The sequence below is a fragment of the Saprolegnia parasitica genome (genome assembly GCF_000151545.1).
Source record: "Saprolegnia parasitica CBS 223.65 unplaced genomic scaffold supercont2.56, whole genome shotgun sequence".
Classification (NCBI taxonomy): Eukaryota; Oomycota; class Saprolegniomycetes; order Saprolegniales; family Saprolegniaceae; genus Saprolegnia; species Saprolegnia parasitica.
Genome location: NW_012156450.1, coordinates 16619 through 39287, shown reverse-complemented (window position 1 = coordinate 39287; position 22669 = coordinate 16619). Strand labels below are relative to the sequence as shown.

Genomic DNA, 22669 nt, shown 5'->3' with positions numbered 1-22669 from the left:
GCGCCGAGCATGATCGTACCCGTGACGTAGCGTACGCACTGCTGGCAGACGAAGGAGAGGCGGGTAGGGATACCCGCGTCGTCGATCGCAAGCGTCATGGGCTTGGATTGTTTCGAGATGGTGGTTATCGTGCCAACATCGCCTTGGAACGAGACGACTTCGCGGAGCCCGACGACCCACTCGGCCAAGTAGTTCCATCCGAAAAAGACCCACGAGCGGTCGCTTTCGTCCAAAATGTTGACCTGGAAGAGCGCAATATTGGAACTGTTGTACGGCTTGACAAGATATTGTATGGTTTGGATACCCAGCGCGCGCGCATCCGACTCAGCAGTCGTCGCCAGAGACCGCAGCGACGCCGTCAACCGACACAGGGAGCTCGTCGCCAACGTGTACGACGCGTTGTAGATGGCGACGCACGCTGCCTCGGCGTACACATCGCGAGCGCAGAACGCGTCCAAGTCCGTCTCCGGTTGCATCGAATGGCCCGCGTCAAAGCCGGTGAGTGCAAAAATAAGACCAAGCTTGGACGGTGTAAAGTACTCCAAGTGCCACCACGAGCAGAGCGAGTCGGCGCCAAAGAGAGCGTAGAGTGCCCCGGACGGTGGCGACACTTGAATGTCGTTGCCGCAGGTGAGGTCCCCGCCAACGATACCAACGTCCGGGTCGTTCAAAAGAGACATGGGCACGTGGCCAATGTACGGTTTTGTTGGTAGCGCTAAAAGCTGCCGTTGGGCTTGCAGGTTCTCCGTTGTCTTGGTCGCAATGGACCGTCGCACCGCGTCGTAAAAGTCCAGGAGGGACCTCGGACAGCTAATGTAGAGCATGTCGACGGCACCAAAGGGACCGATCGACGCATTCAAGAGGTGCAGGCCGCCGGGAAGTGGGAACGATAGGGTTAGGTTTTCAAAGAGCAAACTGGCGCGTGTCGCGTTGGCAAAGGCAAAGTCGGGACTTTGCCGAAGGAGCGACCGCCCGCCGATGCGTGTTGTATTCGAACTGATCGCCCAGAGGTCGCTCGCCAAGGCCCAGTAAAAACGATGTGACGTCTGGCGATCCAAGTGCATGGCACCGGCGCGCTGGCTGATGGGCAGCATGTAGGACAAGCCAAGCGCGGACGAAATCACCATCGCGTCATCAAGGCCCGTGTCTTTAAAGTTTTGCCACTGCAGCACAAAATGGGTGATGCCGTGTGCGCGCCAGTGCGCTACTTCATCAGATACCGAGAGCGCCTGCGGGGTGCTACTAGTATCTCGTCGAGCCACATGCGACCTGCGGTGGACGATTCCAGGTACCGACGAAACCCAATGTCAAACGAGTCGCCCCAGCAACGTCGCCACCGCGCCCAGTCGCGCACATTGCGTAGGCTTGTCTCGAGGTACAGCGCGCCGTTCGCCGCATTTTCACCACAGCGTGCTTGACGGACGTGAGTGCTCGCCATCTCCCAACGCTGGTCCATGTCCAGCCAGCAGTATTGCGTAAACATCCACGGCAGCTGACACGGGTCCATAGATCGAAGCCCCGCGACAAGATCGTCGAGTGGTGGCGCTGTGCTCAGAAGATACCGCCGCGCCACGGTGGGGTACCCTGCTACCGTGGTGCTCGAGCTATTGTATGGCTGCAGCGGGTCGGCGAGCGATGCGTCATGCAGAAAAACCGGCGCGTCGAACGCCGTGAGCAGATGAGCGTTGAACGTGTTGGCCAGAAACGCGTGCATGCCCGTCGCGTTGAAGCCCGCCCAGCCAAGATCGTTTGCGAGCGAATTCTGCAATACGCCCAAGTACGCAGCGTTGCTCCAGAGGGTGAGGCCAATGTACGCGACGCCGGCTACTCGAAGCAACCGTTCCCAGGACGAGTGCTTTAACGTCAAAGAGCCAATTCCTTGGCTCGTCGCGCTTGGCGTTGCGCTGAAAGGAAGTACAATGTCTCCATCCGCGCCATCGTCAAAGACCCGGTCGTCCGCTCGCAGAAGGAGCCAGAGCTTGACGTCAAAGAGGTAGCTGCGACCGCGCCAACGCAGGGGCAAGAGACCACACATGACCGCGGCTGTCGCACTCACTGCGTGCCCACCGAGGGTCACGCGCCAAGGAGATAGCAGCGGCAAGATCGCGTTTGGGCGGGGCGTCTCAGCGTGGGACGACCAAGGACAAAGCGCCATGATGAACGACGTGCAAACGAAGAAGGCGGCGATGCTTAGGACGACAAGCACGCGGCAAAAGCTGCCGACGTGCACAGTGCCGCTCGTACAGTACACCATCGAGTCCATGTTGACCGAGTCGCACCGTCGATTCAGCGATGCAGACAGCGTCGGTGGGGCCAACTGGTCGAGCGCAAGAATCCCACACCAGCCAAAGATCGCGTGCAACGGCGATGTGTTCGCAGTCGTACGCTGAAGTGGCAGTAGCACATTGTGGGCGACGAGCATGAGCCAGAGACTCTCGAGGGCCAGGATGCAAGACACCCAGATGGAGCGCGGCCCTTCGACAAGCCGCACAAAGCCATTCCTCGTCGTCGTTGTGCTAATGGGCACCGTGGCCAAGCATAGAATGGCGGCGACGCTACGTAAGACGAGGAGGTTGCGGCTCACCCACACCGAAGCCGTGAGCGGCACAAAGCTCCACCAGTCGTGGGAAATGGCGCTTCGTGTGCGCCACCCAACGCAGAGGAGCAACCCCCCAGTGATGGCAAGGGTGGCCGACGTGACCATCGCGAGGAAGCAGAGATACGGTCCCAAACTCTTGGGTGCCGCAGCGTCGTCATGTGAACGTGGCAATGGAAGGTACAGAGACGACATGAGTGTGAAGGACGCCGCGTCGCCTTGAATCTGGACCACTTCTCGCTCATTATGTGCCCAGTCGTAGAGGTACATGGCGCCGAGGAACTCAAAGTCTGGCGATAGGAGTGGCTGCAGGTCCAGCTCGATTGCTGATGTATTGCGCACAAGCATTTGAAACAGTCCGACGTTGTACGCTGCCACGTCATCGATCCAGGACGCGGGTGGCGTCTCAAGATGCAACGTATCCCGGAGGGCCAGAGCGTCCGCAAGAAGCCTCTGACACGCACCAGGCTCGACGAACGGTGCACACGCCGTACTTGCGTGTGTCGGGTTTAAAGCGAGAGCAAACAGCGCATTGTAGGCATGCCACTCGAGCGTCAAGGGGGCTGGAGCGCCGCAGACATCGTCAAAGCCGAGTGTTTGCTGCACAAATGACATGGGTCCCCCAAAAGTACACATCGGGTTGCCCGTGAAAAAGCGGAGACTTTTGTCCATCCAGCGCAAAGGAGTTGGATACAACGTCGTGCGACCGAGCTTTTCGAATGCGCTCGCAAGCAGCTGCGCGGTCAGGGCTGCGTGAAAGAGGCTCACGGCGCGAATCAAGCGGCGTGGTGCGGGTACCCACTTGATGTCAATGTTGCCTAGAGGTCCGATACCATCATGAAGGATCTGCTGCAATGGACGAAGGGGGTAGCCTTGGCAATACGTCTCGATCTGGTGGGGATCGATCTCGCCAAAGTAGCGGCGGGTGCCCCGCACGAGGCTTTGATTGGTCCCAATTGCATACAAGTCGTTGTAGAGAAGGTTGTAAAGCACATTGGTTGTCCGGAACGCCCAGCGATTCAGCGTCGGCTTGGCCTGGAGCGGCAGCACGAGGCGCTGGCCGAGCGCGTTCACGATCTCGATTGTTTCCGAGATACCAATGTCGTAGCCCGTTCCATACTGGAGCGTAAAGCGGTCAATGCCATGTCGCTGCCATTGCGCGACTTCATCGCCTTCCGGCACCCATTTGTGTGTCTCGAGTGCCGCGAGCCACGCAGCACCATCAGCGCTCGACTCTGCAATGGGCGCTCCGATCGTCGAGAGAAACCGGCCTTGCGTCGACGTGAGGAAGGACTTCCACTGGATGTTGCGCAAAACGGTCTCGAGGTGCACCGCGCCATTGGTCGCATCCCATCTCCAACAGCGCGCTTGCCGTTGCACAGTGTAGGCCAGCTCCCACCGCTTTTGCAAGTCGACCCAGCAGTACGGCGACACCATCTTGACGACGCGAGACGACGCGAGCTGCCGAAGACCGCGGACCGCGCTCTCGACGGTCGTGAGCTCGTCGTACATGAGGAGGCGCGCATACGCAGGGCTCGGTGCACGGGGCAGCGACGTAAGGTAGGCAGCGTGTGGCGACATCAGATCCAAGGCGCCAGTGCCACTGAGTGCGAGCTGATGATTCAGCGTAGTGACCAGGACGTGCACCGTGGCGCCAAAGTCGGGCACAAAAAAATCGGTGGAGAGGTACGAGGCAAAGATGTCGAGCGCGACGCAGACGAGGCCGATGGACACCAGGACACTGAGAACGCCGAGCGCCTCCGTGACGAGTCGCCGTCGACGATCCCGAGGCCGAGTGACAAGGAGAGAGGGGCCGTGCAGACGCGAGGGCCAGACATGAACGCGCATGTAGTACTTTACAACCTGTAACCGCAACGACAATCGACGAAACACAGTCTCAAAAAATTTCCTGTATAATTCAGAATTTTGGCCATCGCCAAGTACAGTGCGCAATGGACCGAATCAAGCCGCGAACACACATCAGACGGGGCTAAATACGAGGCGATCTCATTCAGATAACAGTCGACACGATGTCGTCTTCTACTCTTTAGACAACGGGCGACACCTTGCTCGGGTCGTCGGATGCTGTGTTGTACTGCGACGTGAGCGCCTCGGACGGCGAGAAGCTCGAGAGCCGTTCGTCCGTGCCGTCTTCCAGCGCGTTGGCGGTCATGCGCGCGGCGTCGTCGGCCGGCATGGGCATGTGGTAGAATTTCTGAATGTTCTCAGGTGTCACGCCTTGGTCCTTGTGGTTGATATCGGCAAAGTACGCGTCTTGGAGGAACCAGACCATCGGGACGATGTAGAGGGCCGAAATGACATCCAGCGTATAGTGCTTGCGCGCCGCCACAATGCAAAAGGCAATCGCGATTTGGATGCAGAGCATAAAGACGAGCAGCGCCGTGCTCTTCCAGTACTTGAAGAGCGTCAGGATGAACGTCATGGTGTACATGGTGTGCGAGCTGAACATGAGATCGCCGCAGCCTACGCCGTCACCATCAAAACACGCCTCGCAACCTCGTCCTCGCACCGTTCAGCGCATCAATGTGGAAAAAATAATACGACGTCGTCGTTGGCGGCTGGAAATCCGGGTTGGGCACTTCACACGAGAATGGGTTGATCGGGTTCGCATCCAAGCACGTCTGGTTGAACATTGGGCGGCAGTGCGGCGCCGAGCCCGGGAGCGCGGTCACGAGGAACGAGCAGCAGCGGAAGAACTAGATAAAGAATTCTGTCTCAGCTCGCGTGCCCCGTCAAACTTGCAGGTACCAAGCACATGGCCGTATGGAAGAGGAAGCGCTTCGCAATGACCGCGACGTAGCGGACGTTGCCGTTCTCTTTCGGCTTGATGAACGGGACCGACGCAAGGAGCACGATCGATGGGCCAAAGATGCAGCCAAACACGAGGTACTCGGACACCTTGGCCTGCGACTCGCTACAAGTCGGTGTCATTTTCAGCCGCCAACTCAAGCGTCGTCGCCGTACGTGAATTCGGGCAAGAGGTTGAAGCCGACGTCGTACAGCGGCGTGCGCTGCACGGGCGTCAAGCGCGACTGGATCCAGTACGCCAAGTTGTGCAAAATGTTGTGCAGGTCTAGACGAAATGTGAGTCACAAGAAGACGATGATATTTGGTGTCGTACATTGCCAGAGCAGGCCGAAGAGCAGGATCTTCCAGTCGCAGAGCGCGAGCTTGAGCTCAAAGAGCAGGTGCTGCTTGAGCTCTGGCCACGTGCGCAGCTCGAGGCCGAAGCGCTGGAGCACCATGTTGGGTCGAGTCGGGAAAAGCGAAAATGGAGGATGATGCAAAAGCCGCCATCGTGAATACGCAAGATTTTTGGCTTGTGGGTTTTTATTTTACACGATGTTTTTCACGCACCCACGTGCATTTATACAAAGATTTTGTATGGCAATGGTGTGAAAAACAACGTGTGTTGACGCAGACCCGGATGTGTAATAATCGGGGTGCGACAGATCTTCCAAAACACATAATTAAATAAACATGTTTTTATACCTTGGCATTTGTAAGCGAGCGCACTATTTCTATCGAACCCACCGCGATGTAACCAACGCGGGACATGCCACCTAGGAGAGACGAGGACTGAGACCTTAGGCTTGACGAACATCGAACCGGGTCCAGCGAAGCCCACCGGCGCCCCTTCAAGCCTTCCTTCTTTTCGTGGTTGATCACGTCAAGAGCAATTGCAGCGACGAGATGAGATTGTCCATGGATATTTTCACAGAAGAATGGTGCAGTAGTACTAGGTTCTGTATTTTGTTTCGTTTACAGCAAACCCCTTCGACAGGTCAAGAATCAATACTACCAGGTAGCTCTTTAACCGCTTGGAGCCTATGGCAAAGCTTGAAGTAGTACCCGAAGCTGCTTGTGCGTTCAAGGTCAATTGTTCGATGGTCGGGCAAGGGAATACCGGTGAGTTCCTCTGCTGTGCACTCGATCAAGATGATGATTAGGTCGGAGACCACGATGTGCTGCCTACGGTGTACCTGCATCCATTTTATATCGTTAGGCTCACCGCGACGCTTTGGCGCCAGTCTTCTAGCGCGGTGTTTCACGTTTGATTGGCTGAAAAGAGAAAGGTTTTGCACCAATCCCAGTCGTTTTTGATGGCCAATCACAGCGTGCGATTCCTGGTGGTTGGTGATCCTGGCAGCATATTCGCATCAAGTTGACCATGGACAAGGACCTCCTGGGCAAGCGCACCAAGCAGCACCGCAAGTCCACGAGCGGCGCCAAGGTCAACAAGAAGAAGCGCAACGACGCGCAGAAGAACGAGCAGGCCAAGAATGCCAAGAACAACCCGAAGGCCTTTGGCGTCTCCAAGATTGGCAAGGCCAAGCGCATGACGCAGCGCAACCTTGACAAGGCCCACCAAAAGGAGTACGTGCCGCAGGTGGACCGCATGGAGGACACGCCGCCGCCTGTCTCGGTCGTCGTCATGGGCCCGCCTGGCTCGGGCAAGTCGACGCTCATCCGGTCGCTCGTCAAGCGCTACACGCGCCACAACATTGGCGAGATCAAGGGCCCGGTCACGGTCATTAGCGGCAAGGACCGCCGCATCACGTTCTTCGAGTGCCCCAACGACCTCAACGCAATGATCGTACGCCTTTTCTGTACATGGACACGAGGTGCTCAGGACGGCGTCTAGGATCTGGCCAAGATTGCCGACCTCGTCTTGCTCATGGTCGACGCTAGCTTTGGTTTCGAGATGGAGACGTTCGAGTTCCTCAACATCCTTCAAGTACGACCCGAGTCCCTATTCGTCTCAATCGATGCTCACGATGGCATAGGTCTCGGGCTTCCCCAAGGTCATGGGCATCCTCACGCACCTCGACAAGTTCAAGAACAACAAGAGTCTGCGCCAGACCAAGAAGCGCCTCAAGAGCCGCTTCTGGACCGAAATTTACCAGGGCGCCAAGCTCTTTTACTTTTCCGGCATCGTCTCCAACAAGGTGGGTTCGCCCAATTCTCATTTCTTATTGCTCACATCCGAATCTAGTACCCCAAGGGCGAAATCAACAACATGATGCTGTACATTGCGCGCATCAAGTTCCGCCCGCTCACATGGCGCAACTCGCACCCGTATCTGCTTGTCGACCGCTTTGAAGACGTGACGCACCCCGACGCGATCCAGCAAAACCCCGTGTGCGATCGCAAGATCACGCTGTACGGGTACCTCCGTGGCACGCACCTCAAGCCCGGCATGAAGGTCCACGTCGCCGGCGCCGGCGACTTTTACATGGAGTCGGTCACGTCGCTCCCGGACCCGTGCCCGCTGCCGTCCAAGAGCAGCGACAAGGTCAAGAAGCATCTCTCGCAGAAGGACATTATGCTCTACGCGCCCATGTCCGAGTACGAATGACATCCATATATTGGTGGCATGCACTGATATCAATGCTATTAGCGTCGGCAACATTATGTTTGACAAGGACGCCGTGTACATCAACCTCGGGACCGTCAACTACTCGAAGAAGGACGACATTGAGGGCGACGGCGACGAGACCGTCCAAGGCAAGGGCGGCGAAGGCACGGACATGGTCCAGAGTCTCCAGCAGATCGAGTCGGGCCTCGGCATTGACGAGCGTCTCAAGGGCGCAACCATGTCGCTCTTCAAGAACACGGCGGCGATCCGCGCGGACGAGCTCGACAGCGATGACGACGTCCAGGACGACGAAGATGACGCTGACAGCGACGATGACGACGACGACGACGACGAGGACGAAGATGACGACGATGATGACGAGGACGCGTCCAAGGCGCGCAAGTCCAACCCGAAGGAGAGTATCGAGACGGACGCGTCGGGGCGCGTGCGTCGCCGCGCTGTCTTTGACATGAACCAGGCCGACTCGGGCAACGACGACGAAGCCATGCGTGACGGCTCGTCCTCGGACGACAATGACAGCGAAGACGAAGATGAGGACGAAGACGAGGAAGAAGAAGCGCCGGCGTCGGCGGAGGCGTCGCAGATGCGCTGGAAGGACAAGCTTGTCGAGCGCGCGGCCATGAACTTTCTCGAGCGCGAGCAGAGCGACATCAACCTCATGGAGCTCGTGTACGGTGCGACGGAGAAGCTGCACATTGCGGACGCTGATGCTGCCCGCGCCAACGACAGTGAGAACGACGACGACGATGACGACGACGATTTCTTCCGGCCCAAGAACGCCGCCAACAAGAAGAAGGACAAGAAGTCGGCGTCGGCCGCGGACGATGGCGATGACATCAACAGCCTCGACTCGAGCAAGTACGTTCCGGCCGAGCTCCAGGCGTGGGACATGCCCGACCTCCTCGAGAGTCTCCGCAACAAGTTTGTCACGGGCTCGTGGAAGAAGCCGACGGCCGGTGACGACGACGTCGACATGGGTGACGATGACGTCGATGGGTCGTTTGAGGACCTGGAGACGGGAGAAGTCCATCGTGGCATGGACGACGATGCGAACGACGACGACGACGACGTTGGCAGCGACGACGACACCCCGAAGACGAGTCGCCCGAAGAGATGCGGAAGCGCATCGGCGAAGAGAAGGCGCGGAAGCGCGCCAACTTGGACTCGGACGACGACAAGGACAAGGAAGAGGAGGACGAAGAGATCACCGAGATCATGGCCGAGGCCAAGCGTCTCAAGGAAACCCAAGCGCTTCGCAACGCCGAAGAGTTTGGCAAGGAAGGCGAAGACACGCGTCTCCAGCTCGAGGGCTTCCGCAACGGGCTCTACGTGCGCATCGAGATCCACGGTGTCCCGAGCGAGTTTGTCACGTGCGCCAACCCGACGACGCCGATCGTGGTCGGCGGCCTCCTCCCGCACGAACACGCCCTTGGCCTCATGCGTCTCCGCATCAAGAAGCACCGCTGGCACCGCAAGGTGCTCAAGGCCAACGACCCGCTCGTGTTTTCGATTGGCTGGCGGCGGTTCCAGTCGCTCCCGCTCTTCTCGATCGAAGACCAGAACGAGCGCCATCGGTACCTCAAGTACACACCCGAGCACATGCACTGCTCGGCGACGATCTACGCGCCGATCTGCCCGCCCAACACGGGTGTCATGGCCTTCCAAAACATGTCCAACAAGGTCGACGGCTTCCGCGTGAGCGCGACCGGCGTCGTCCTCGAGCTCGACCACACGTTCTCGGTGATGAAGAAGCTCAAGCTCATTGGCCACCCGACCAAAGTGCACAAGAACACGGCGTTCATCAAGGGCATGTTCAACACGGAGCTCGAAGTCGCCAAGTTTGAGGGCGCGAGCCTCCGCACGGTCAGTGGCATTCGTGGCCAGGTCAAGAAAGCGCAGCGCGGCGGCAAGGGCGACTTCCGTGCGACGTTTGAAGACAAGATTCTCAAGTCGGACATTGTGTTTTGCCGCACGTGGGTCCCGGTCGAGCCCAAGCTGCTGTACAACCCGGTCACGTCGCTTCTCGATCCCAAGTGGCGCCGCATGAAGACCATGCGCGAGCTGCGGCAGCAAAATCAGCTCCCGATTCCCGTCAACCCCGACTCGGTCTACAAGCCGATCGAGCGCAAGGCCAAAATCTTCAACCCGCTCCGCGTGCCGGCCAAGCTCCAGGCGCAGCTCCCGTTTGCGAGCAAGCCCAAGTTGGACAAGAAGAAGGGCAAGAAGACCGAGTCGTATGTCACCAAGCGCGCGGTCGTTCTCGAGCCCGAGGAACGCAAGAAGTACGCACTCATTCAGCAAGTCAACACGCTCCGCCGCGAAAAGAATGCGATCCGCGTCGCCAAGCAAAAGGAGCGGTCCAAGGAAAACCTCAAGCGCAAGGCCCGCGAAGAAGCCAAGTTTGCCGACGTGCACAAGGCCGAGAAGAAAGCCAAGTACCGCGCCGCGGGCAAGGAGGCGGCGTACCGTGCGTCCAAGGCGTAGAAGCGTTTCCACTGTATTTCGTATTGCTAGATACTACAACACATCAACCCTAGACTGCACGAGCCAGGTTGAAAAAGTTGGGTCGAGCTACATGAACGTGATTCGCGCTATCGTTGTTGTAGTATACAGTATACACAATTTGCATCCGTCGAGACGTGCAATCGATTGCAAGTCTCGCAGAGGACGGACACGAGCGGTTGACGACAGGATTGACCGCTTCCGAGGAGAGACGCCCTTCATAGATATATACCTCGGGCTCGGAGACGCAGCTGCTCTATCAGACGCAGCCCGATACGGCCGGTCGGCCTTTTGAGGACCTCAAAGACCACTCGTTCCAAGAAGACGCCAATGCCATCACACTTGGTGAGCCGGAGACGCCCGAACCCAATAAAAGATGATAGCACTCGGCCTCGGAACACTCTGCATAGTGCCAACTACTAGTGACGGATATTGTATGCTACGATCGTTCGTCTATTTTATATATGAACGTGTTTCGCGTTATCTTCGTTGTTACAAAGAGTTCGCCTATTTTGTCGGAGGAATTCGCCACGTCCCATCGATGCAACCAGTGCTCTACAGCTATGCCTGCGAAGAGAGCTCTACTTGTTGGATGGCTTTCTTGTACTCGGCGTGTCAAGAATCGACATGTAGGCGGCTCGAAGTCGGTGATGTATTTTGCGCATAAAGTAGTGTAAAATCGAGAAATGGATAAAAAATAGAAAACAAATGACTTCTCATAACACCAGCGTCCGCTCACACCGTCTTGGAATAGCAACGGTGGACGTTCATCAAGAGCCAGCAACTCAAAACTCAATTCGAGTTTCTGGCCGACATCCCGAGTCAACGGACGTGGTCACATACGATCATCAAAGTCATTTGTGATGTCAACTTTGAAAACAAAGTAGAACTGAACTGTACTGTAGAATTTGATCCTGTAAAAGTACGGTCTTAATTCCACTTATTGACCGTATTTTTGGCATTGCTACGTGTGCAAAAGCTCGCGTTCCTCATGTAGGCTCAAGCAAATGCTCCTCAAGACAAATCCGATACAGTGATTTCGACATGGCGCGTAGATATCCGCATAATGCCATGTGTTTCCGCATAATGTAGTGTATTTTTACGGTAAATTCAAAAGAAACAACGTGTTTTTGAATCCACACACTATAAATGCCAATCGCTCATACTATAATTAGTGGTATGATATAGTGTGCGCACTACATTGGACAGTAAAGTTTGAAACCAGGTTAAATACCGAAACGTGCCCTGGAAACAGGCTTCTGCCGGCATTGGGTTGGGAGACCATCGAAGTGCGCATGTGGGCACAAAGCGAATGCTCTCTCGAGCAATAGTCCCGCATCACCCGCGCCTAGAAGATGCTATACCGGTGCATTACCTGCATTGTTCGCATCCAATCAGAATCCAAGGACAGTACGCGCACTAATACTATGCCATTTCACTCCGTTCCAATCAGCACTGCTACTAGTACACGTTGCGTAACCCCACCTGCATTTTTCACATCGTCCTTCGCAGTGTTATCCACAGTCTCGACACTGCTCGGTACGGTAATGCCTAAGACAGTGCAGGCGTCTTCGCTGCGGGGATGAATTGAAGCAAAAACTGGTTCAACTCGGAGCGCCAAAAAGGACACGTTGGTTACGACGATTGTGTAGACTATTTATTGACGAATATAAAAACTACTACATCACGGTGCTATTCTTAGTCGCTCACGGGCATGGGCAACCACGTGAGCGCGTACGTCCCGACGCACCAGCGGCTGCACGTGCTCGAGAACACGCCGTTCGCGATGTTCCTCAACAAGGAAGTCCTCCACGACATTGCACTTTGCTTTGGCACCATCAAGTTCGAAGCCGGCGCACCGATCGCGTTTCAGAAGCACGAACTCGTCATCGTCGCCAAAGGCAGTGCGGACGTGAGTACGATCGTGCCCCAGACCGCGCACAAGAAGGTCAAGGTCACCGAAGTCCTCTGCAAGAAGCGCGTTGGCGACATCTTGACCAACGTCACGAAAGCCACGGCCATCATGCAGCGCAAGTCGTCCACGGCGGCAGCCAGTTACGCCGGTGGCAAGAACGTCACAGCGATGCTCGACCTCGTCACCGTACGAGGATTCGATCGGCCTCGGCACAATAGTACGGTCGTTGGTAGGTGACGGCGGACAAGAAGGAAGGTTGCGTCGTCTTGCGACTCAACCGAGAGCGTTTTCTCAAAATCCGCTCCAAACACATTCGTGACGTACGACGACGCAACTCCAACGCGATTCGCATCAACCATCTTCATTTGTAGGGCACGTACCATTTGACAATCAACCGCGCGACCAAGTCGGCCACGGACGACTGGCAGCTCATCTCGTCGATTGCAGACGAACAAGTTGTCGACTATCTCGGTATCGAATTGCATTGTGGACGGCTGGAATGACTTTCAAGTAGCTGGTGTCCCCTTCTTTGCAGACGTGACGAGCACGCGGCTCCTCGGCCTTGCGGGTCTCTGCTCGTTCCTCGTTGTGCAGAAAGATGACGTTGTGTGCCGAGAGAACGACCTCGGCGACCGCTTTTACATCTGCATCGAAGGCCTTTTGCAGGTGACGGTCGCCAACCAGACCGCGAAACCCACGCTGCGCGTCTCGTCCAAGTCCATATCGCAGCGCCGCCTCGAGCGCCACCGGCCGTCGCTCGCGATGAGCGAAGTGCTCATTCGGCGGCTCGCGAACGGCAGCTACTTTGGCGAGATCTCGCTCTTGCTCAACGTCAAGCGCAGTGCGACGGTCAAAGCGGTCGAAACCTCGCTCTTGGTGTACATTGAAGCCCCGGCCTTTCGCAACTTTATCAAAGTCTGTCCGGATGTCAAGTCGGCGCTCGAAGAAGGTACGCATGGGATGATGCAACACATGTTTGTGGACAAGGTGTCTTTGTATTAGTCATCATTGCGCGCCTGCTGCAAATCACCACCAAGCACAACGTGCACAACTTTGTCGCTGCTATGAAGGGCGAGGACCAGTGCCGCATGGCCCAAGCTGGCTCGCTCACCGAAGTCGCAAAAGGCACGACGTTCATCCACGAAGACGACGAACCAAGTATTGCCGTTTGTACTCAAAAGTCTCGCGGTCTTACCATGTTCCTAGTGTTTTATATCGTCTTGAATGGCCTCGTCGAGGTCGAGTACCCATTTCCGACGGGCAAGTCGTACGTGACGCTGCCGCCCGGCGGCTACTGCGGCGAGATCTCCGTCATGCTCCACTGCAAGAGCCTCATCACGGCAACCGCGGCCGAAGACTCGATCTTGCTGGCAATGACACCACTTGCGTTCCATGGACTCTTCTCCACGCTGCGCGAAGTCTTCTCCGAGTTTCTGCTCCGAAATCTCCAGGAACTCGCGCGCATCGAAGATGTCATCGATCACTACGAAGCGCACGAGCTATGGCTCGTCTATATCGAGTCGAGACCGACCAACTACAGCGAAGCAACGCGGTACACCTACCGCCCGCTGTCGTTTTATGAACCGGGTCGTAGAACCATGATGAACGGACTCGGTCTCTTGGAAGAGATTGAAGAATTCGTGTCTGGCTTTGCGTCCATGGACTACGACGAGCTCCGGAAAACGCGCGGACGATCGTCAACGACTACTTGAGCCTCGGTGCTTCCAAGCGCGTACTCGCAATTCTCGCATGGCATTCCGCATGTTGATGGGATCTCAAACGCTAGGTGCCCATTTCGGCCGAGGCCATCGCGTCCGTGGTCGCGGCTGTGGAGCTCCCAGAGCTGGACAAAGGACTCTTCCGGGCCGCCCGCACCGAGATGCTCGGGCTCCTCGGCGGCCCGACCTTTACGGAATTCAAGTTGTCCAAGAAATTCAAGGAGCTCCTCGAATCGTACGCGTGCGTGCCAGACATCCCGAGCCACCTCTCGCCGAGCATGCGGCGGCAGCTCAGCTTTGAAGAGTTTTGCCGCCTGCCGCACACGATTGTTCATACCTACAGCTGGAGCCACCCGGATCGAATGCAGTCGTTCCAGCACCTCCGGCCAGAGGATGCGTAATGATGTCGCATTGTACGGCGCTCGAGTCGTTCGTAGAGTAGTACTAGTTGATAGTCGTTTTCCCAAAATGTAATTACACAAAATAACGAGTCGTAAAGGCTACTACACGGCTTGCATCGTGATCTCGATCCAGCTCGCGTGACGGTACCAGACGCGGCGTAGGCTCCACGAGATGTTGCGGCTTGCAAAGCACGGGCGGCGGTTGAGTCGGCCAAGCTGGCGCACGGCCGCGTCCTCGGCCTCCTTGATCTGGCCCCACGCGCAGTAGAGCGAGAGCCCGCCCGTGCAGATGCAGCAACCATACCCGACCGACATGCAAGGAACACATGGCCAATGGTCGATGAGCGCTTCGTTCACGAGCTTCATGGCCGAGGTAAAGTCCTCTTCCGACATGAACGGCGCCAAGTCGGGCGGGAACCGTGCGTCGTACTCGTTGGCGAGGCCATTGATCCACGTGTCGCCAATTGCCGGCAACTTGCAGACCATCTTGGCCACGGTGCTATTGCTGCTCATCGGGATGTACGGCTTGTGCTCCGAGACGACGACGCCCAGCGAATGACTCTGAATCTCGGCGGGTGCAATGCTCGTCCAGAAGGCCGGCGCGGCTGCGTCCGACGGTGTCTCGACCCACGTGCAGAAGACGCGGAGGAGGTCGGCGGTCGTGTCGAGCTCGCTTGTCTTGACGAGCGCGTCAATGTGGATGGCCACCGACGTCGCTGGCTGCAACACGCCTTGGTCGGGCTGCGCGCGGTACCGGCTGTCGTCGGATGGCAGGACCTGGAAGGCCACCGGGTACTCACAGTTGGACGTGAGCGTGAAGAGCGCCACGGACGACGACCCGCAGAACTCGACGCTCTCGGTCGAGACGAGCAGAAGCGGCTCCAAGGTCAACGATCGCATTGCAGTCCGAGGCGACCAACCTGCTTCTGCCCACCTGCGTCCTTGCTCTGGTTTGAGAATCGAAGATCGGACTTAACGTTTTGTACTTGGTGTTTGTATGTCGTTGGCAAGTGCACTGGATCGCATCTCATGTTCTGACGCTAATTTCACGCAACCCTCCTGCAGCAGCAGGCTCGTCGGATCGTGGCCAATGCACGAGCGTCGGGTCAGCACAATAATATGCCGGCTACTGGTACCTCGGTACTAACGAGACGAGCGTTCGTACTGAAATACTGGAGCAGGAAACCGCAGACTGAATTCCGCTGAATTTGCAGTTGCGTGCTACTAGGCAAACGATGTGCTGGCGTCATGGCAGCGCGTCTATGGCCATCTCTTCCGTTTCGACGCTGCAAGTAGACACGTTAGAATATGGGCATGGACCACTGGATTGTACTAGTACCCTAGCGCAACGTGACGACGACCTTAAACACATTGCGACGCGCGATGTGGTATCTGGACTCGGTCCGGACAGGTGGCGTGTTTTTAGAATCGCACTTGACCGGATCGATTTCGAAAGAGTTGTGAAGCTTCAGCGCAAGTTGGTTGAAGATGACGGAAGCCAAGAAGTCCAAGGTCATCTTCGGCGACGCATGGCCCGACGAGGTCGTGGGCTACGTCGCCGAGTACCTCGACCACAACGACCTCCATGCGCTCGAGGCCACGTGCCGGTGCTTCCAGCGCCACACGCGCGATGGCGGTAGATGCTGCGGGCCATGGCCTCGGCGTCACGTCGCATGTAGGCTACTGGCGGCAGTCGGTCGTCAAGGCCGTGAGCTTCCCGCGCCCGCCCCGTACGACCTGCAACATTCAAGACTGGAAGGCCTTTGCGTGCGCCAACCATTTGATGGTCGGCAACAAGACGGACAGCATTTCGCTTCTCCACGACGTGGCCGGTAGGCGTCGGCGTCCAAAGCGCCGAGGTTCCATGCCATGCAACTAGGGTACTCGTCGGTCGACCGCGAAAAGGAAGAGAGCGCGGACAACACGCTCCATCCGTCGCTTTGCTTTCGCGAAATGGTCAAGTACAAGGATCCGGGCGTCCGCGAGTTTGCCAACGACAGGTCGCTCTTTGACTATACGATTCAACGGTGCGACTTGAGATCGCTGGGCAATACCAACCTGCTTGCTAAAGACGGCCGATGTGTAGGCTGGTCTGCGGCTGCTCGATGGGCCAGTGCTACTGGAGCAGGTACTACTACATCAAATGGATGTCGAGACCATCTCTTCACACTAGTGGGCCAAGCCGCGACCCCAACAGCGACGAGTTCATCGACTACATGGTCCGCGGCTCGTGCATCCTAAAGGGCCTGCAAATCGTGCCCTACCGCGCGTCGTGGCAACTCGGGCAGCCCACGTACGCACCGCGGCAGGTGTCGCTGTCGATCCTGTCGACGGCCGACGCGGTCGTGTACTCGTCACCGCGGTACGACATTAAGAACGCCATGGAGGTATTACGACGATGTTTCTTCTTCTTCGTGGACGCAACTAAAGTCGTACTGTAGCTGCAGTGCTTTGAGCTGCCGCAGTGTGTGTTCTTGCAAGACTTGGCATGGCGCGTCCGCTTCTCGCTGCACGGCAAGCACCAATATCAGCTCGACGACGACGAGCAAGAGGGCGACGCCGACATCCCCGAGGACCGCCGGCAGTACTATTGCTGCATGAGCTTCATCAGCCTCAACGGCGTACTGCATTGAAAAGGTGTATTCTTTGGTATGCAACAAGTATATTCCCACGTTTCGATGTCTCCTGTCTACTCTAATTGGTGGCTTACACGCCTTTGACACGGTGGATCGATAATCTCGGTTGTGTAGAGTTCACGTAGCTGCGCTCCAACTCGCGCAGATGCTGGTAGCGAGTCGCAACACTACCTCGCGACTGCATCGTGCTCACGCAGCTGGTAGAGGGTGGCATCTGCGTCCAAAAAGTCTGCTTACTAGAGTTGCAGGCGCACAACACGCTTCATGATTGCACCGCCTTCGCGATTACCACCATCCCCTGCATGGATCATTCTTCTGTGTTCAAACTCACAACTGCGTTACGGTCGCAGTCCCAACGTGTGCTGGGCCAGATATTCCCCAACAACGTTGTCGGTCTGGCGTTAACTTGGCTGGTCGGTGGAGCTCATGGTCGTCTCCATCGCAACCGCGTCGCAGTGGATTCATGGACACCGTCTTATGTTATCTTCCAAGGCCCTCAACTTCCGTTGTCACACATCCAACGGTAGCTACACACTACCAGCAACGGTCTTCATTATCTGGCGCTTGCCGACGAGGATGGACGTTTCTCGTGTCCGTATACTATTCTCAACGGTGGCTCGAGGGTTTCACTTTGCAGCAGTCGAAATGGGCGACGTGGACGATACCAATTCGCCGCTGAGCGCGCGCGGCCCCCCGCGGATGGAGCCGCCGATGACGGCCAAGAACTACCTCATCCACAAACTGTATTTGCGCCAAGAGTACACCGAGTGTCTCCGGCTCATCGAGGAGATGCTAAAGGAGCACCACGGGCTGTGCGAATTCCCCATTTACGTCAAAGGTCCATCTTCCTTCGTAATGCAGAGGTACGATAGATGGACGTAGCGCTCATCTTGCAGCGCAACGGGCGCATCCAAGAGTCACTGCAGCTCTTCCAGGCAGCGACGTGCCTCAATCCCGAAAACAAGGACAACCTCAAGCAGGTCGGGCGGTCGCTCTACTTGCTCGGGAAGCACAAGGCCGCGATCGAGGTGTACGAAGAAACGCAGAAGCTCCCGGGCTTGGAGGACTGGGAAGTCTCGCACAACATTGGGCTCTGCTACATGTACCTCAAGGACTTTGACCACGCGATTGAGGCGTTCCAGCACGCCAACAACGTCCACCGCCACGACACGACCTTTCTCCAGCTCGGCAAGGTCCACACGCTTCGGGATGACTTTAAAGCCGCCATCAACGTCTACCTCGAGGCGCTCGAGTTCTCGCCCGAGAGCCCGGAGCTGCTCACTACGATCGGGCTACTGTACCTTCGCATTGGCGAGAACTTTCGCGCGTTCGACTATCTTGGCAACTCGATGACGCACGACCCCCGCAACGCCAAGGTGTCTTTTGCGCGTCTTGTTTCGGACGACTCACCAATCATGCCTAGACGATCCTTGCCGCGGGCTCGATCATTCAAGACCATGGCGACATGGACGTGGCGCTCGTCAAGTATCGTGTCGCGGCGGTTCAGGTACTTTACTTGTCAAAATGCAGAAAGAGCGCATTCGTACGGCGACATTTAGACGCCCAACTCGGCGCAACTCTGGAACAACATTGGCATGTGCTTCTTTGGGAAACAGCGCTTTGTCGCGGTACACGCTGCTGTATTTTCTACTGCATCTGAGAGCTGGGGTTGGCGTAGGCGGTCGCGAGCCTGAAGCGCGCGCTGTACTTGGACCCGTTCGAGTGGATCACGTCGTACAACCTCGGGCTCGTGCATCTCAACACGGGCCAGTACGCATCGGCGTTCCACTACTTTAGCGCGGCCATCAACCTCAAACCCGACTTTCCGAGCTCGTACATGTACCTTGCGATTACGCTCGGGCGCCTCGATGACTTTGAGAATGCGTGCAGTGCGTACGACAAGGCGATCGAGATGGAAGCGTATACTACTTTTTTGTCGTGGGTACGGTAGACAATAGTGTATGGACGTGTAGGGACCACATGTTTCACCTCAACTATGCCCTCACGCTCTTTAATAACGACGAGCTGGAGCGCGCCAAGGTCCAATTCAACAAATTTGAAGCGATCTTCGAGACGCTGGACGAAGCGACACGCTCGAGTGACCCGGAGGTCATGGACCAACGCCAAGCGCTCTTAAACGCGCTCTCGACCGTCAACTGATCACCGCCTACCCGCAATCGATACCTTGATATTTGCTGTCCTTGCGCGTGTCGCAAGAGTATAGTGGGAAGAGGATGTTTAGAGATGTCTGGGGTCGCAACGAGCACCCGAACGAGTCGGCGAGGAAGGATCATGATGAGGGCATCGTTTGTGTCGACTCTACCTTCCCGATGGTGTCCATCGTCGTCGATAGATTCGGATGCCAGAAGCCAAGTGGACGAGTCGCTTGTGTAGGTAGCTGTAGACTGCGCACGTCGGCTTGTTTTAGGCTTCATGCGTCTGCAAGACAAATAGTACACATTAATGTCTTGTAGAAAAATATGAATATATATGAATGTTTTAGAACATCCAAAACGATTTTAAGTTAGTAAAAGAAGGCGTCCGCGGAGGGCCGACAAAAAGACATTTTCGACCGCAAGAAAGTGCTGCAGCGGTGCGTGCTCGGGTGCGTCTGGGCGCCGCCGAAGCTGGTCGAGGGCCGACTTGAACTCGAGAAGCCGACCGCTCACCATGTCGTGGAGCGTGTGGATGGTCATGGCGTCACCTTCTTTCGTCTCATGGGGCAAAAGCGCCTCGTCGTCGGGCTCGTGCTGGTTGTCGCGCGTGCGGACGAGATCGCGGAGCCGGTCGAGCTCGCGGCTCTGCATGTCGTGGCTCTCCTGGAGGCGACCAAAGCTCGTCTTGAGCATGCCGTAGAGGTGACGCGCTCGCTTGTACTTGTTCTCGACCGATTCCACTCGGGCAAGCGTGTCGATCGATGGCGCCGATCTACTTGCAACGGATAAGAATACTACTCCACCGCGAGGCATTCGATAGCGCACCGCGGCTGAGCGCCCTCGTCTTTCGCGGCTCGGACGTTGTCAAGATGCGCGTTCATGTTGGCTTGCAACGCGGCCTTCTCGCTTTCTAGAACGTCGATGCGGACCTTGGCGGCGCGGCAGTCGTCCAAGAGGCCAGCGTTCACAACCTCGACCTTGGCGACGAGATCCTTCATGGTCGCCTGCCACGCTGCCGTCGCCGCAAGCTCGTCTGCCTTGACCATCCCCTCGTCGCGCAGTCGGGCATTCTCTGTCTTGAGTGCCGCGATATCGCGTTGCAGCGCCGTGACTTGGGTCTTGAGTCGCCCAAGGAGGGCCGTGGGTGATGCCGCCTCGCGTCGCCAGCGTGCTTTATCGCGCTCGAGGGAAGCCATCGTGGCCGCATGCGCAGCACGAAGCTGCGCGATCGTGTCTTCCAGCGCCTCGATGGTCTCGCGCTGCTCGCAGAGAACGCGGTCCTGGTCGGCTTGCGATGTCTCGAGCGTCGCCGTCAAGTACTCGATGTACGCCTCGAGCTCGCCGCAGTGAGCTTGCAGCGTGCGAGCATTGTCCGTCATTGAGCTGAGCTGTGCTTCGAGGTCGACGAGCCGGCGCCGAGCGTCCAACGCGTCGGCTTGCGCCGTCTCCAAGCGGACGGCGATTTCATTGCTTGCAAGCGATCTTGTTGTCTCCTGCTCATGCAGCGCCATGAGTTGTGTCTCGGTAGTCTCCAAGCTTGCCGCATGACGACCGCACGCACGGTCGTACTGGGCTTGCAGGTCACTGTACGCGGCTTGGAGCGCCTTGTGAGATGCAGCAAGCGTCTCGTACTGGGCTTGAACACCATTGCTTGCTGTTGAGAACTCTTCTTTCGCTGCCATCTTGATCGAGGGGTCATCTATGCGACGAAGCTGGTCGACGTACGACGCAGTGGACGTGGCTTGGTCCATAAGCTTGCCAAGCACGAGCTGCAGCGCCTTGATGTTGGGCAACGACACCCGGCGCTGCATGGACGCTGCCGCATTGTTGGCGACATGGTCGCAGAGCCACTCGACGTGCTTGCGCAGAGGCAGATCGTTCGGAAGCTTCTCGAGCTCCTCGTGAATGTCGGCTATCGTGAGCACGACGCTCGGGCCCGACGTTGGCTCTGAGAGGGTCGGGCTCGGCTCTGGCGCAGGCTCTGAGATGGTAGACGCGCAGTCGCTCTCTTCGTGCGGCTCCATATCGGGCATGTCCTTGAGCGCCTTTGGGCTCAAGGCGACATCGACCTTGCTACCGCGACCATGGGCCTTGCGCAGCGTCACGAGTTCCCGCTGCTGATAGTCGAGAAGATGCGCTTGCTCTTGTAGACGCTTCTCTTGAACCGCAACTTCTGCTTGGATGTTGCCCAGCAGTGTGAGGATGCGCGCCTTCTCGACGGGCGAGAGGTACACGCCGTCGGGCTTGGTATTGTTATCGAGGGACATGCTGCAGGATGCTACGAGCATAGGCCCATCATGAGGTCAAGATGGTTAAGGAAGCATGGAGCTTCTTCATACTACCTCCGTCGCCGTCCATGAGAGGGCTCGGTTGCTTGCGTCGACCTTGCTCGAGCTTGGTGGGAAAGATAAGACCCAAAAAGTGAGCCCAAAATATTCTGCTTCGAACTTCGAATTACGTCAGAAATACCTCTTGTATTCCATCTCCGATCGAAGTATTAGAGCCACTAGAGGTTTTCAAGGCTTGTGGCACGCAACTTGGGACCAACGCGAGGGACTTTACATCGCGGGCATGAGAGGTGGGGTCGCAAAGATCGAGTTGCTTCTTTCATACGGCACGTGTACATCTATGTACCTCATATCACGCGCAAATGCAAAGGAGGTACGACGTGATGTGAGCAGCCAAGATCCATTTTGCAGTACAACATACAAAAACCTAGTCAACCAAGCAGAGCGCCGACAGTGCTACCGTACGTGGTACAACGTTGCGTGTTCCTAGAGGCAGGGTGGGCACCTCAAGGTTGTCCTGTTGACGAAGCGGAGGCAATGGCGCAATTCCTCAAGGCAGCAGGTCGGACCGCTCGGACGACGATGGGCCTCACGCGCAGGCGTAGGCAATGGCGACATTGACAAGGTCGAGAAGCTCCTGGACAACATCCACTTCCAGAACAAGAAGGGCGAGTCGGGTACGGCCGTCTCCACGGGTCCTTGCTTCTCACGCTCCTGTAGCCCTGCATGTGGCGGTCGCCGAAGCGCAGCTGGAAATGGTCGAGTTTCTCGTGAACCACCGCGCGAACGTCAACCTCCAGGAGAAGAAGGCCGGCTTCACGCCGTTGATGCTGGCGCTGGCGCAGCAGCCGCAAAGCTACCTCGACATGCTCGAGGTGCGTTCCTATCGCCATCGCCATTGTTGCACTCACAGATGCGTGTCTGTGCAGATCATGATGAAGGCGCAGCCCGACCTGACGATCAAGGACGTGTCGGGGCAGACCGCGCTCCATCTCGCTGCCCGTACGTCGTGCTCGTGAGTCGCGTGGTGCTTAGCCGGCGTAGAGTACGGCAACG

The 22669-nt window shown here is 57.1% G+C and overlaps 8 protein-coding genes across 8 annotated transcripts; 5 read left to right on the top strand and 3 right to left on the bottom strand.

Moving 5' to 3' along the window:
- Positions 1–4579: 4579 nt before the first annotated feature.
- SPRG_09859 (hypothetical protein) lies at positions 4580–5889 on the bottom strand. Its single transcript, XM_012349612.1, has 5 exons — positions 5739–5889; positions 5582–5690; positions 5366–5531; positions 5127–5313; positions 4580–5080 (listed from the first exon to the last, which is right to left on the bottom strand). The coding sequence occupies exons 1-5, from the start codon at positions 5860–5862 to the stop codon at positions 4644–4646; spliced, it is 1023 nt and encodes a 340-aa protein (XP_012205002.1). The 5' UTR covers positions 5863–5889; the 3' UTR covers positions 4580–4643.
- An 891-nt stretch (positions 5890–6780) lies between these two features.
- On the top strand, positions 6781–10625 carry SPRG_09858 (hypothetical protein). Its single transcript, XM_012349611.1, has 5 exons — positions 6781–7214; positions 7263–7355; positions 7405–7566; positions 7614–7966; positions 8019–10625. The coding sequence occupies exons 1-5, from the start codon at positions 6789–6791 to the stop codon at positions 9694–9696; spliced, it is 2712 nt and encodes a 903-aa protein (XP_012205001.1). The 5' UTR covers positions 6781–6788; the 3' UTR covers positions 9697–10625.
- A 1588-nt stretch (positions 10626–12213) lies between these two features.
- Positions 12214–14275, top strand: SPRG_09857 (hypothetical protein; the record flags this gene model as incomplete). Its single annotated transcript, XM_012349610.1, has 8 exons — positions 12214–12600; positions 12648–12734; positions 12786–12885; positions 12929–13363; positions 13417–13572; positions 13621–13966; positions 14009–14146; positions 14201–14275. The coding sequence occupies 7 exons, from the start codon at positions 12214–12216 to the stop codon at positions 14124–14126; spliced, it is 1629 nt and encodes a 542-aa protein (XP_012205000.1). The 3' UTR covers positions 14127–14146; positions 14201–14275.
- A 360-nt stretch (positions 14276–14635) lies between these two features.
- SPRG_09856 (hypothetical protein) lies at positions 14636–15505 on the bottom strand (the record flags this gene model as incomplete). Its single annotated transcript, XM_012349609.1, has 1 exon — positions 14636–15505. The coding sequence occupies exon 1, from the start codon at positions 15431–15433 to the stop codon at positions 14636–14638; it is 798 nt and encodes a 265-aa protein (XP_012204999.1). The 5' UTR covers positions 15434–15505.
- A 490-nt stretch (positions 15506–15995) lies between these two features.
- On the top strand, positions 15996–17218 carry SPRG_09855 (hypothetical protein). Its single transcript, XM_012349608.1, has 6 exons — positions 15996–16169; positions 16213–16365; positions 16413–16560; positions 16620–16661; positions 16707–16920; positions 16975–17218. Exons 1-6 carry the CDS (start codon positions 16022–16024, stop codon positions 17164–17166), a joined length of 897 nt encoding a protein of 298 aa, XP_012204998.1. The 5' UTR covers positions 15996–16021; the 3' UTR covers positions 17167–17218.
- Positions 17219–17787: 569 nt separating this feature from the next.
- On the top strand, positions 17788–19369 carry SPRG_09854 (hypothetical protein). The gene is made up of 6 exons (XM_012349607.1): positions 17788–18007; positions 18052–18545; positions 18593–18676; positions 18729–18797; positions 18848–19089; positions 19143–19369. Exons 1-6 carry the CDS (start codon positions 17815–17817, stop codon positions 19327–19329), a joined length of 1269 nt encoding a protein of 422 aa, XP_012204997.1. The 5' UTR covers positions 17788–17814; the 3' UTR covers positions 19330–19369.
- A 319-nt stretch (positions 19370–19688) lies between these two features.
- On the bottom strand, positions 19689–21735 carry SPRG_09853 (hypothetical protein; the record flags this gene model as incomplete). The annotated part of the gene is made up of 3 exons (XM_012349606.1): positions 21668–21735; positions 20151–21603; positions 19689–20097 (listed from the first exon to the last, which is right to left on the bottom strand). Exons 1-3 carry the CDS (start codon positions 21681–21683, stop codon positions 19689–19691), a joined length of 1878 nt encoding a protein of 625 aa, XP_012204996.1. The 5' UTR covers positions 21684–21735.
- Positions 21736–22150: 415 nt separating this feature from the next.
- SPRG_09852 (hypothetical protein) lies at positions 22151–22632 on the top strand (the record flags this gene model as incomplete). The annotated part of the gene is made up of 4 exons (XM_012349605.1): positions 22151–22175; positions 22219–22290; positions 22334–22488; positions 22543–22632. 4 exons carry the CDS (start codon positions 22151–22153, stop codon positions 22630–22632), a joined length of 342 nt encoding a protein of 113 aa, XP_012204995.1.
- Between the last annotated feature and the right edge of the window lie 37 nt (positions 22633–22669).

Bases quoted from the DNA above. Each gene is read 5' to 3' on its own strand.
- SPRG_09859 (XM_012349612.1), bottom strand. From the start codon at position 5,862: ATGGTGCTCCAGCGCTTCGGCCTCGAGCTGCGCACGTGGCCAGAGCTC. The intron at 5,314-5,365 runs GTACCTGCAAGT...TTCTTTATCTAG, and splicing joins TCCATACGGCCATGTGCTTG to TTCTTCCGCTGCTGCTCGTT. The intron at 5,081-5,126 runs GTGCGAGGACGA...GTGACGGCGTAG, and splicing joins CCACATTGATGCGCTGAACG to GCTGCGGCGATCTCATGTTC.
- SPRG_09858 (XM_012349611.1), top strand. From the start codon at position 6,789: ATGGACAAGGACCTCCTGGGCAAGCGCACCAAGCAGCACCGCAAGTCC. The intron at 7,215-7,262 runs GTACGCCTTTTC...GACGGCGTCTAG, and splicing joins ACGACCTCAACGCAATGATC to GATCTGGCCAAGATTGCCGA. The intron at 7,567-7,613 runs GTGGGTTCGCCC...ATCCGAATCTAG, and splicing joins CCGGCATCGTCTCCAACAAG to TACCCCAAGGGCGAAATCAA.
- SPRG_09855 (XM_012349608.1), top strand. From the start codon at position 16,022: ATGACGGAAGCCAAGAAGTCCAAGGTCATCTTCGGCGACGCATGGCCC. The intron at 16,170-16,212 runs GTAGATGCTGCG...CGTCGCATGTAG, and splicing joins GCGCCACACGCGCGATGGCG to GCTACTGGCGGCAGTCGGTC. The intron at 16,561-16,619 runs GTGCGACTTGAG...GCCGATGTGTAG, and splicing joins TTTGACTATACGATTCAACG to GCTGGTCTGCGGCTGCTCGA.
- SPRG_09854 (XM_012349607.1), top strand. From the start codon at position 17,815: ATGGGCGACGTGGACGATACCAATTCGCCGCTGAGCGCGCGCGGCCCC. The intron at 18,008-18,051 runs GTCCATCTTCCT...AGATGGACGTAG, and splicing joins ATTCCCCATTTACGTCAAAG to CGCTCATCTTGCAGCGCAAC. The intron at 19,090-19,142 runs GTATACTACTTT...ATGGACGTGTAG, and splicing joins AAGGCGATCGAGATGGAAGC to GGACCACATGTTTCACCTCA.